At 34.8% G+C, this 12,351-nt stretch overlaps 3 protein-coding genes across 3 annotated transcripts; 2 read left to right on the top strand and 1 right to left on the bottom strand.

Annotated features, from left to right (window-relative positions):
• Positions 1–4,873: 4,873 nt before the first annotated feature.
• LOC106444276 (glycine-rich cell wall structural protein-like) lies at positions 4,874–5,584 on the top strand. The gene has a single exon (XM_013885767.3). The coding sequence runs from the start codon at positions 5,192–5,194 to the stop codon at positions 5,471–5,473; it is 282 nt and encodes a 93-aa protein (XP_013741221.1). The 5' UTR covers positions 4,874–5,191; the 3' UTR covers positions 5,474–5,584.
• Positions 5,585–5,795: 211 nt separating this feature from the next.
• On the top strand, positions 5,796–8,040 carry LOC106439925 (ribulose-5-phosphate-3-epimerase, chloroplastic). The gene is made up of 9 exons (XM_013881475.2): positions 5,796–6,237; positions 6,434–6,548; positions 6,620–6,760; positions 6,853–6,966; positions 7,067–7,145; positions 7,236–7,345; positions 7,433–7,489; positions 7,596–7,665; positions 7,760–8,040. The coding sequence occupies exons 1-9, from the start codon at positions 6,125–6,127 to the stop codon at positions 7,807–7,809; spliced, it is 849 nt and encodes a 282-aa protein (XP_013736929.1). The 5' UTR covers positions 5,796–6,124; the 3' UTR covers positions 7,810–8,040.
• Positions 8,041–8,241: 201 nt separating this feature from the next.
• On the bottom strand, positions 8,242–11,335 carry LOC106439924 (two-component response regulator-like APRR1). Its single transcript, XM_048776709.1, has 6 exons — positions 10,620–11,335; positions 10,372–10,533; positions 10,121–10,254; positions 9,861–10,022; positions 9,622–9,769; positions 8,242–9,549 (listed from the first exon to the last, which is right to left on the bottom strand). Exons 1-6 carry the CDS (start codon positions 10,756–10,758, stop codon positions 8,567–8,569), a joined length of 1,728 nt encoding a protein of 575 aa, XP_048632666.1. The 5' UTR covers positions 10,759–11,335; the 3' UTR covers positions 8,242–8,566.
• Between the last annotated feature and the right edge of the window lie 1,016 nt (positions 11,336–12,351).

Here is a 12,351-nt window from a genome sequence, read left to right as displayed (position 1 = left end):
ATTATCAACCAATTGTGGATCGCCACATGTCGTGGAGACCCGCAAATAGTGCAAGAATTCACTAAAAAAGAGTCTTTATTTAGAGATTTTAATGATTGAATCATTAGTCTTTGGTGTGGTCTACTTATTATTTAATTATGTTTTCTCTAAAGACTCCCTCTTAAAGACTCTTCCTTAATGATTCCGATTGCAGATGCTCTTAAGTGTTTTGACTTTAGCTATTCAGTTTATCCAGCTCCAAAAAATCTGAGTTTCTTTTTAGTTCTGATAAAAAAAAAACAGAACATTCAATATTTATTAAATAAAATATTTTAAATGCATGCAAAACTACTCTGTGCAAAGCACGGGGATAAACACAAGATGCAGTATAATCATGTAAAAAGAAAAAGGTAAAGTCCTTTATAATCATCATCAATCGTTCTCTCTTTTTCCATGCTCCTCTTTCCATGGCATGAAGGTGGTGGTATCTTTCGCTGGATAAGAACGGACCACAACATCTTTTTTCTTTCCAATATATTATAGAATAAATACTATTTTCAAAATAATTATAAAATAAATTCTACCGAAGAAAAAACTCAAAAAGGAAAAAATACGTTCCAAGAACGACAACAAAAAAGACATTCCAAGTGTATATATGTGGTTCAAAAACAGAATCAAATCTTAATAGTCATGTTTATACTATAATATAAAGTACTACCAAAGTATTTATGTGCCAAAACGTTAATCACCGTGAATGAAATTTTAGGTGAATACAATAAGTAAACGTAAATAAAATAGGCCCTCACGGCAAAAAGAATAAAAAAACATGGAAGCTATAAGAAGTTGAGATTAGAAATGAAACAGAGTTCATCAGATCCAAAGGGGACATTATTTTCTGAACTGACGCTTATTGCGGCGACTCCAGACGATTCACTTGAGTTCTCTTAAATGAGGATGAAGATAACATTAGGCGTGATCAACTACTGGTTGTGAAATATTATTCTGTTGATGACTTGCTTCCAGATATGGTTTATATTTGACTGCACCACCACCACCTTATGGCTTTGTTTCAATACTAAATTTGAATGAAAACACTTTAACCCTAAAAAAACACGAGTAGATATCTTAACTCGAAAAAGGAAAAAGGCGATAACGTTTTCACAGTTGTTTGGACAAAATAATTCAGTGACGTAGATGGCCTTTTGACCCAACTTATCCCTCAATGATTTAACGAAATATAATAAACGAATTGTAAAATGCCCCTATGATCTTACAAAGAGGCACAAATTTACAGTGCAATTAGCATGACCACGACCCATTAGTACCATGTGTCTCTTGAGGCGTCGGTAGCCTCTGCCAGTATCACTAAGAGTGTAACTGTACTGCCCTTTTAGAGTAAATTAAGTTTTTTATTTATTCCAAGTTCCACTAAAATTATACCAATCAAGTGGAAATTAATATTTTAACTTTTATTCCATTTACTTTAAAAAAAAAAGAGAAAAAACACATTCAATTTTATTTGTATTTTGCTACGGTAACTGTAGGTCATGAATTTTATCCATTTTTACCTATGGTTTATAAGTGTTTTAATAACTAATTATTATATTTTAGAGTCTATTTACTATATTCATAAAATCATAAATGATTTGGTAGAAAGTGATGATTTTGGAGTATTTTAGAAATATTTGGAGGAACCATCCGAGCTAACCATCGAACAAGACCAGCGGTCGACATTTAGAAGAAATAATGATTGATGCACATCATGTGATATCGATCGACGGCGAAGCTTGCAGAAGCCCGTTTGGTTACAGCCGACATAAAGCCCAAGACTTCACCAATTTACAAGATTACTCCTGACGAGTTTTAACCTAATTATATATAGTTTGCTAACATGTTAGAGGCAAAGTGTGCTTTCTCGTTTTCTTATTTTCACAGCAAAGGCTTTATAGGATTTTTAGTAGATTGGAGAGAAGATCTAAAGATATTTGTGATTGAAACTCCATTGATATCTATCTATTTATTTATGCAGTTTTTATACCTAATTGTTGTTATGAATTGCTTAGCTATGTCTAAGTAGTTCTTTGGTTAGGTTTAGGGTTTAAATATGTTATGAGAGATTACCCCTAACTATAGATTGTTAAGTTGTGATATTCATCATTAGGATTGTCATTAAAGCATGTTTCTAGTTTAGCTACCTAGAACTTGATCTAGAAGTTGTACACTCAAGTCATCACTTGCATCTCACCCTGAATTCATCCTAATTGAGCTAGGATTGCTAGAGTAAGGCGAGAGCTCATATAGGAAGCCTAGTAAGCACAATTCAACCTGCACGTAAAGCTTGACAAAACAGGTCGATCGATATTCCAATCGATTAATCGATCGACGGTACAACAAGTGTATCGATCGATATTCCTATAGAATCATCTATAGACATTTATATCTGGTCAATGGACAAACCTAGAAAGCGAGAGCCGGTCGGTTTGTTTATAAGTGTTGAGCTCTGTAATATCATGCGTACAACTTATTACGCATCTGTAAGATTATAATATTGATTACCTAAATAGAAACCCTAAGTCTAGCTATTTCATCTAAGTACCAAAAACCTAATCAAATCAATCGAGCAACTGTCTTACTCACAAACCTGCTATTTACATTTAATCATAATCAACCTAGCTTAATTACTCTGATTAGATTTATTAGGTTTCCTAGCTACTTGTAAATTCGATCCCTAAGTACTACAACTGAACTTCTTATTTGAGAGAGTAATTAACTCTTTAGAATAATTTGTAATTAACTCTTTAGAATAATTTGAGTAAGATCAGTAACAACATTTTCACTTTTTTTTTTATCTTTCTTGTTTTCCATTGACAATAAAACTACTTCCTTAATACATCATTAACATGCCTTCACGTTATTTAACAACTTGTCATAACCACCCCAATTTAATTACCATATCAAGTAATCATCTGATTTCTGAAACCAAAACCAAACATAACTCGGGTTTACTCATTTAAATTCTCTCAAACCAAGCATAACTCGGTTTAGTCATTTGATTTCTCCATAATGCGTTTTACATATATTAATGAACCAAGAATATAAAACTGAGTGCATAATTTTATTACTATTCATGTTCCAATTATCTATTATATTAAAACTGAAATACTTTTAAAAATCACCCTTTTCATCCTAATAATTATAATTTTCCACTGAATTAATAATTATTAATTAATTATTTTGTTATATTTTTCTCTATCCAAACTTACTGAACTTAATTAATTAACCAAAATCATTTCTTTTGTTAGATTATTCTATAACCAGATTATTATCTAAGAAATATTTATAAAAATATTCAAAATACGACTACAAAATTTAAATGTTATATATTCATGTATCTAGCTATTCTACTCAAACTAAAGTAATTTTTAGAAATAACCCTTCTTTTATTTTAATAATTGCAACCTTTAGGCTTTACCACTAAATTAATAACTATTAATTAATTAATTATTTTGTACCATTCAGAAATAACATTTCTCTCATTTCAATAATTACAACTTTTGCCATTGAGTTAATAACTATTAATTAATTATTTATTTTGTACCATTCAGAAATAACATTTCTCTCATATCAATAATTACAACTTTTGCCATTGAGTTAATAACTATTAATTAATTATTTATTTTTTTAAGATTCTTCTCTATCAAAACTTAATTAATAACATTTTTTAAGATTCTTCTCTCATTCTCAATAATTACAAATTACAAAACTTAATCAATTAACCAAAAATCATTTATTTTGTTAGATTATTCTCTAATTAAACTTACCAAACTTGCGATTATTCTCTAAAATATATTAACTATAAATTTAAAAGATTATTAAAAATGTTAATAAATTTTTTAATTATTACATATTCATATATATTATTATTTTCACATACAAAAAGGAAACTATAAATGTTTTTGTTCAAACATATAAATTTATTTTTCTAATATATGTTAAAAAATTTAATGATTAATATAATTCACACGTATATTTGAATTATTGGGATGCAACAAATAAACAAATATTTATATAACATATAATCTTGATTGGTTTTATATCCAACCGCAATATGAGCAATCAACAAATTATAGATAATTAAAAACCATCGATATTATATATCATTAATCGAACAAACATCCATACATACACATGTTTGTGCAACTATTACATTTTTTCGTTGTGAAAAATTAAAATTTTCTATTCTATTAAAACGAACACTCGTGTCGATGCACTGGTAAAGCTCTAGTTAAAAGTTAAAACATGTTTGTGCTATACTCTGGGAGCGTGTTTGTGCAACTATTACATTTTTTCGGTGTGAAAAATTAAAATTTTCTATTCTATTAAAACGAACACTCGTGCCGATGCACGGATCAAGCTCTAGTTAAAAGTTAAAAATTAAAACATGTTTATGCTATACTCTGGGAGCGCTTTTCTTTGTTTTGTGTACACGTGGTAGCGCTTGTATTCTAAACTCTCAAGGAAGATATACTAAGCAAGATATACTAATTTTACTGGTTATCTGGCAAAAAAATAGTGTTGAAAAGAAAAAGGAAAAAAAAAACGAAAGTGGAGTAAAAAGGATAGAAAATCGAGTGATATATATAGTCCAAGACACAATTTGGGATGTTTTAGAGTATCAAATTAAACCCATTAAAATTACATCTATCGTTGCACAATACTCGATCCGTTCCAAAAAAATAGACTTTTTAGTATTTTCACACGTATTAAGAAAACACATTAAACTACTATAATAAATATATTATTTTTTGTAATTTTCAATTTTTAATAATTTTTAATCAATAATAATTCAATAAATTCATTTAATTTTTTTGAAGCTTACAATTTTTTTTTAGAAAACACAAAAATACAAACAAACTTTTTTTATAAAAAAAAGTATCTTAATGGAACGGAAGGAAGTTTAATTCAAGCCTTTGAGAGAGAGAGAGAAAGAGAATTTGTTGTAGCGAATGTGGAGAGCCGTTGGATTAATTCAACCCTTTAATAAATGGAAACCACTTTGAAAATGTAATTTGATACTCCCTACAAGTTCATACACTTTTACGAGGTGATGTGAACGATCAGTTAAACAATGCAGTTATCACAAAAATCTTGGTACCAATCGTTTCTTTGACCAACGTTTTGAAACTTCTCTATATATCTCTATAAATTGCCAATGTTCAATCCTGCACACTCCCATACAGCAGTCTCAAATCCCCAAGTTCTTGAACAGAAACCTTACAGGAAAATGAGTGGAAAAAGTGGCAACGGCGGTGGAGGAAAGAGCGGTGGCAGTGGAGGAGGAAAGAGCAGTGGTGGTAGCGGTGGCGGTGGAGGAGGAGGTTATATGGTAGCACCAGGTTCAAAAGGAGGTGCTTACATCTCAAGAGGTGGATTTGAGAGTAACCCTCAAGCGTACTTTGGTAACTTGCACGGCAGTGGACAAAGCAAGAAGTAAATTTGTGTGTGTATGTGTGCAACTAGTACTACTACAAGCATGAATCGTCTTGTGTTTAATTAAATAAAATGGAAGGAAGTTTTTGAATAAAATAAGATTTATATCCATCTTTATAATTTGTGTTATTGCTTAGTAAAACTCTTCCAGTCTTCTTGATCAAATATATAGCCATGGAAGGTGTAAATAAGCCTTTTGAGTTAATAAATGGAGTAATAATAGATTCAAAAATAAACTCAAGAAAAACAAAAGAAAATTTTTGTTAATAAAATTTCTTCTATCTTATTTATTTGAGTTTTTTTTTTAAATAAGAATATACTAATAATATACTTCTAGATATAATTTTGCAAATAAAAAAAGACAATAAGTCAGCAAGAGAGAGCCAACCATTTGAGATAAGCTTACATTGGATCAGAAGATGAAGAAGAAGGCGTTGCCCACGAGACGTAATCACACGTGGCAGCAAAAAAACATAATCTTCCAGATTTTCTTCCTTTCCCCGGAAGCAAAAAAAACTTGTTGAAGAGAAAAAGAGAAAGATAGAACGATTCGGGTGGTCTCTCTCACTACCAACTCTATCTGGGATTCTACTGAGAGCTTGAATCTTCTCTCCTCGTTAAAAAGAAGAAGAATAGTATCAAAGGATTCTCGGGTATGTCGACCTCATTATCCACTTCCTTGTGTTGTTCGTCAACCCAGGTCAATGGGTTCGCTCTTGGGCCTCAAAGGTCGCTCCTTTACCAACCCTCTTCCTTTTCTTTCTCCAGGTATTCATCTTTTCTTGAATTGATTTGATTTGGTTGTTTAGATGAATGTATATCTAATGTGTTTGTGGATATGATTGAGAGAGTAAACACTAGTTTACTGCAGTAGCATAGATGTTGAGCTTCTGATTGCAGTTTGTTACTTGAAAAGAATCAATCTTTGCATTAACATCCTCTTGTCACATTTTGGTATGTGCAGAAGGAGAAGTCATGGTGTTGTGAAGGCCACAGCTCGTGTTGATAAGTTTTCCAAAAGTGATATCATCGTCTCTCCCTCCATCCTCTCTGCTAATTTCGCCAAACTAGGCGAGCAGGTTCTTCTCCCCTCTCTCTCTTTCCCTTTCAAAGTTACCTGTTTCACTGATTTCTTGTTTTTTTTATTCAGGTAAAAGCAGTAGAGTGTGCAGGCTGTGACTGGATCCATGTTGATGTGATGGATGGTCGTTTTGTGCCCAACATCACTATTGGTCCTCTCGTGGTTGATGCTTTGCGTCCTGTTACTGATCTTCCCTTGGATGTTCATCTTGTAAACCTCTCTCCTTTCTATCCTCTCTCTCTCTCTATATATATATTGTTTCTTGATGTTACTTTTTTTTTTTTTAATTTCTCTCTAACCAGATGATAGTGGAACCGGATCTGAGGGTACCAGATTTCATCAAAGCAGGTGCAGACATAGTCAGTGTACACTGTGAGCAGTCATCCACCATCCATTTGCATCGCACTGTCAATCAAGTACTAACATTTTCTTGCTTCCTCTCTTTTGAGTTTTTTTTTTTTTGCTTCTGGTGGAATATTACTATCACAGTTAACCTTACCTTGTGTTGCTGGTTAGATCAAAAGCTTAGGTGCTAAAGCTGGAGTTGTCCTAAACCCTGGAACCCCATTGAGTGCTATAGAATATGTATTGGAAGGTGAGTTCTTTTTCTTTCTCTCTAGGCACTTGCATCAGTAAGAAATGGTAGAATCATTCTCACTGGAGTAACATTTGTTTCTGGAACCAGAGGTGGATCTGGTCTTGATCATGTCGGTCAACCCCGGGTTTGGCGGACAGAGCTTTATCGAAAGCCAAGTTAAAAAAATCTCGGATTTGAGAAGAATGTGTGTCGAAAAGGTATCAGTTATAGTTACTTCTTCTACTTCCTGAGTATAAGCTTACTGTCATTCTCTACTAATAAAAATTTGTCTTGTGTATGTTTAGGGAGTAAACCCATGGATTGAAGTTGATGGTGGTGTCACTCCAAAGAATGCATACAAGGTGAAGCCTCGAAAACTCTTCCAAGTCTACTCATCTTTAACTATAGATACTCCTGTGTTCCCTAGAGATCTCTGGATTATGAATCTTTTTTTGGGAGTTGTAATAGGTTATTGAGGCTGGAGCAAATGCTCTAGTAGCTGGATCAGCTGTATTTGGCGCTAAAGACTATGAAGAAGGTATAGACACTTTGGAAATTTATATATACTTGCTCAGTTTTTGGACAATAGTCTCAAGTTCTGTTTGCTTATTTTTTTTCAAAAAAATCTGCAGCTATAAAAGGAATCAAGAACAGCAAGAGGCCAGAAGCTGTGGCTGTGTAATATGAAGCAAAAAGAGACTATTTGATCTATGGTTCTTTGATATGAGTTACAACTCCTCTTATTTCAGGAAAAGCTATAAAAAAAGGTCACCCGAGATGTTGATGTTGTTGTCTAGTAGATTTTGTGGATATGCAAATTCCATACATTATGCAATTATAACAATGTGATAAAAAATAAGATGTTACATAAGTATTTTTGACTTTGGGAAAATAAAGCATTTTCATTTGTCTCTGCTTACTCTTTGTAAAAGCATGTCCTTAATATACAACTGAGCTTGAACCCAAAAAGAACGGCAATGCTCTCAAGTAGTTCACTTATTTGGTTCATAAAGACCAACACAGTAACTGTTGTTTGTTCTTACAGTATCTTTGTCTATAGCAGGATTGCATGTGCAGACATGTGTCTATCCGAGCAAAAAGGGATGCTTTAAAGTTATGGAACACATGTCTCTTTATACCTTTCCATGGAGTGGTCATACATGTTTAAACAGACGAGGGAACAAAAGGAAAAATAAAATCCAAGGAAAATGCTGGAAGGAGAAGAAAGGTTTATACATAACTCACTGAAAGTGAGTGAACAAGATCAAACACATCTTATGTTTTATCAACGAGCTAAGCCACACCTACATAGTGATTTTCAATGCTCTGCTAAGCCAACATGAGCAGCAGCATCATTCCTTCCGTGTCAATAGATCATCATCATCAAGCAAAGTTTCTCATCATAAAACCAAACAAGGTTTTCAGTTCTCCCATGTTTCTCAAGTCCCAAGAGCATCATCCTGAGGAGACGAGTCCCGATTCTCCTCTTCTTCTTCATCCTCCTCTTCCTCGTCATCATAGTCAGCAGAGTCAGGTTCAGGCTGCCCGTTCAAGTCAACATTTACGCCGTTCATCTTCCTAACAAACTGACCCTTAACACGTGGCCTCCTCTCAGCAAGCTTCTTCCTATTCACATACCTAATCTTCTTATCAAAACACCTTTGGTTCCTCTTACGTCTAAATTTAAGCAACGCTTCCTCTCTTCTGTCAAGCTTAGTCACTCTCACCTCGTTAGGAGACGGGTGGTTTCCCACCTGTGGCCAAGAATGATGATGATGAACCATAGGAGGCATCTGACCATTCTGTAAAGGCACATGACCGTTCTGTAACGATGTGTTCATAGGGTGGTGGTGGTAATAAGGAAACCCTGTCATTCCATTCAGATGATTAGGTGGGCAATGAGGATGTTGATGATGACCATACTGAGGCATCATGGCTGCTGATTGCATCATAACTTGGTTCATGACACCATGCATATAGTAAGGATATGCATTTTGCGCAGGGAACTGAGATGAATCCTTAGCAGCAGCAACCCGGGCATCATCCATAGATCCTTCTTGGTAACAACTCCTAGTACCGTGAAGTTCCATTGGTGGTGGAAGCGTGCGTGACCGCTCAATAGAATTTGGAACTTCTTGGTAACTCCTACTGCCATGAAGTTCCATTGGTGTTGGAAGCGTGCGTGACCGCTCAAGCGTGCCGTTCACAAAGTTCTCTCCTTGAGCTTTGTTTTTCTCAGTCTCTCTACCTCCTCGTGTTTGTTTGGCGTTGTTGATCACCTCACTTGCCACCGCTTGAAGCTTCTCAGCCATACCTGGATGAACTGAGCCATTTCCATTGACAGTAGACTTGACATATGTGAAGAAAGCGGAGGACTCTCCAATCTTCAATCTACTCTTCTTTGGTACTGAAGAAAATTGCGCTGCAAAAACCGTCTATATTAGAAGCTAGACTCGTTATTAGAAAGTGCTACATCAAAGCAATGCAATCTCACCTGGATTAGTATTTCTTTTGGTAGTCTCATGGTGAGGCTCAGGAAGATGGTTCAGTGGGGGCTCTATAACAGCAACGGGAGGAGTTGACGTGGCTGTGCCATTAGCAGCACCATCGCCAGCACAAACGGAACCAGTAGGAACAGGCCACTGCCAGCAAAAGCATTGAGCGCAAACTAAGAAAAATTAGCTAATTTGCCTATTTTGAAAGGACTTGTAGACTTTCATAATACTATCTCACCTCCTTTTCCTGATGACTTCCTCTCTGCGGATTGGTGGACCTAATACTTCTCTCATCTGTGTCATCAGAGAAGAGGTTGGTGCTGTTTGTATTTGGATCACTTGGGTCAGATCCCACGAGATCGAACTCATAGCTCAACATGTTCTTCTCAGCAAGTCCTAGCTGCCAAAACAAACACACACACACACACGCTCAATCATATAACAAGGAATATGACAGTTAACCGCATAGAGAGAACTAAAGATAGAAAAAAAACAAACCATGCGTCTTCTTCTCCACATGTGTGTCCACAAGTTGAGAAGCTCGTTGGTCCGAAGAGGCTTCACAAGGTAGTCAGCTGCACCTAGCTTCAAGCACTTTACCACCACAGGGACCTCGTCTTGCCTCGACATCACTTAAATTGAAAAATATCATAAGATTAGTTATCATACAGCAAACCCTCATGCATTTAAAAAAAAACTTTGCTAAGTAGAGAAAGTAAATGAATACTTAAAAAGAAAATGGAACTTACTGATGACAGGGATTCTCCGAAGATCTTTGTCACGTGTGATGTACCTTAGCATCTTCATACCCTTGGCCATTGGGAGATCAATCTCCGCCAGTATTATATCGATGTCAGGCCCCTCTGCATTCAGTGCATCAATCACCTGCCTTGCTGATTTGACTGACGTCACTACAAAAACAGCCATCCACAATACTCATTGTACAAAGAGTAAAAAAAAAACTCAAATCCATCATCAAACTGAATATAAAATATACCTTGATAAGAACACTGTGAAAGGAGGGTGAAAACCTCTCCCAAGCTATTGGGATCATTGTCACAAAGCAAAATCCTAACTCTGCTTCTGTCAATAAACCCATCTCCTCCTCCTCCCTTACACTCTCCGTTCAAATCCATGATCAGATTTACAGACAAAACCCCACAAAACCCACAAAAATATCTAATCAAAGAAACTAATTTTCCACTAAAAATTAAAAAAAAAGAGGGTTATACAAAAGATTAAGACAAATAAAACCCAGACAAGAGAAAGTGCTATGATACTTCCATGGCCAAACCAGAACTTAGGGTTTCGGTACAGTGTCCCTACAAAGTCGCCTAATTTGTCTATTCAAAGTCACTTCATTTCACAACAACAAACCAAAAGTTACTCTTTTTATCTCCCCAACCTAATCTTATAGCCATCGAAACGTTGAAACAAAAACTAAATCTAAGAACAAAAAGTCAAACTCTTTATCTCCGGTAAAGTGTTGAAATCAACAATCGATAGCAGCTCAAACAAAATCACCGGCGATCCGAAGCAACGCCGGCGGTGAGATTGAGGAGAGAGAGTTTCCTTTCCGACAAGAAGTGAGAAAAACACGAGAGAGAGAGAGATATTTGTTTTTGTCAATCAGGGGTCAAATAATGAGACGCTGAGAAGGGGAAATGGACGATGGTAATCTGAAGGCGTTGATGAGAATGGACGGCGGAGATTGGAAGTTTCTCCGACAGTGCGCGTTGGTAGGACGCGCGGGGATATTTTTAGGACAAGGAGATGACGTGGAAGAAAAAAGTGCAGAGAAAATAAAGGAAATAAAGTGGTGAGGATAGTTTGGTTGAGATAGAGAAAAGGCCACGTCACTATCTGGAAAATATCATAAGATATTTTTAATGGTGGATACAGCCTAGATAAGATGCATCTCCATATCAAAATCATTTATTATAAAATTATATTTGACAGAAATTTTTGAGAAAATCTATGATCAAACCAAAATACCAAACATTAGGATGCTTTCCCATTTCGTCTTTGTTTTTTGTCGGCCGGCTTCGTATAATCCAATTCGAAAAAAAATACTAGAGAAAACAGGACTTCAATTTTTTTCAGTTAAGATCGATGGTATACAAAATGATTTTATCACATATACTCTTCAGACTACATTGAATGGTTGAATGAAACACATTTAATAGTTGAAGCATGGCACTCCTATCATGCTACATGTGCATGATCTAGACATTGTTATTCAATGAAATTAAGAAAAGAGACTATCACATAAGTAGTGTGGGTTAGGTTTTGCAATTACAAGATGCTATAACATTTCTAAAAAAAAAATTAACCAAATATTCAAGGGCTTATTTGCTAAATAACCAAAAAAATAAGGGAAATTAGATTTTTAGAGAGAAAGTAGAGAAAGATAGGAAGAGAAAGTAGGAGAGAAGGAGTGTTTTTAATTAGTTAATGAATTTTGGTTTTTGTTGTGTATAGTGGATGCAATTTCCCAATATTAATATTAATATTCAAACACTAAGTCAAAATTCGTAGTCTAATATGATATTTTTCTTTAAACGGTACCGCATCCATTTTGTTATTTTCATAATCCAGGCCATATAGTTTTACATGACCAACAAAAATGGATGGAATGTGTACACTAGAAAAGTTGTGTTTTTTTTTGGACAAACCTAGAAAACTTGTGTTAATGGAATGATATATGGGTATCTCATATTTTTTGGATT

The sequence above is a fragment of the Brassica napus genome, chromosome A3 (assembly GCF_020379485.1).
Source record: "Brassica napus cultivar Da-Ae chromosome A3, Da-Ae, whole genome shotgun sequence".
NCBI classification, from domain to species: Eukaryota; Viridiplantae; Streptophyta; class Magnoliopsida; order Brassicales; family Brassicaceae; genus Brassica; species Brassica napus.
Note: the sequence above shows the minus strand (reverse complement) of the source record. Positions and strands in the feature narration are given on the sequence as shown.

What these genes read in the sequence shown, in the direction of transcription:
- LOC106444276 (XM_013885767.3), top strand. Translation starts at nt 5,192, where the DNA reads ATGTTCAATCCTGCACACTCCCATACAGCAGTCTCAAATCCCCAAGTT.
- LOC106439925 (XM_013881475.2), top strand. Translation starts at nt 6,125, where the DNA reads ATGTCGACCTCATTATCCACTTCCTTGTGTTGTTCGTCAACCCAGGTC. An exon ending in TCGCCAAACTAGGCGAGCAG is followed by an intron (nt 6,549 to 6,619) that starts GTTCTTCTCCCC and finishes TTTTTTATTCAG; the next exon opens with GTAAAAGCAGTAGAGTGTGC. An exon ending in TATAGAATATGTATTGGAAG is followed by an intron (nt 7,146 to 7,235) that starts GTGAGTTCTTTT and finishes TTCTGGAACCAG; the next exon opens with AGGTGGATCTGGTCTTGATC.
- LOC106439924 (XM_048776709.1), bottom strand. Translation starts at nt 10,758, where the DNA reads ATGGATTTGAACGGAGAGTGTAAGGGAGGAGGAGGAGATGGGTTTATT. An exon ending in GAAGTCATCAGGAAAAGGAG is followed by an intron (nt 9,770 to 9,860) that starts GTGAGATAGTAT and finishes TTTTGCTGGCAG; the next exon opens with TGGCCTGTTCCTACTGGTTC. An exon ending in CAAAAGAAATACTAATCCAG is followed by an intron (nt 9,550 to 9,621) that starts GTGAGATTGCAT and finishes CGGTTTTTGCAG; the next exon opens with CGCAATTTTCTTCAGTACCA.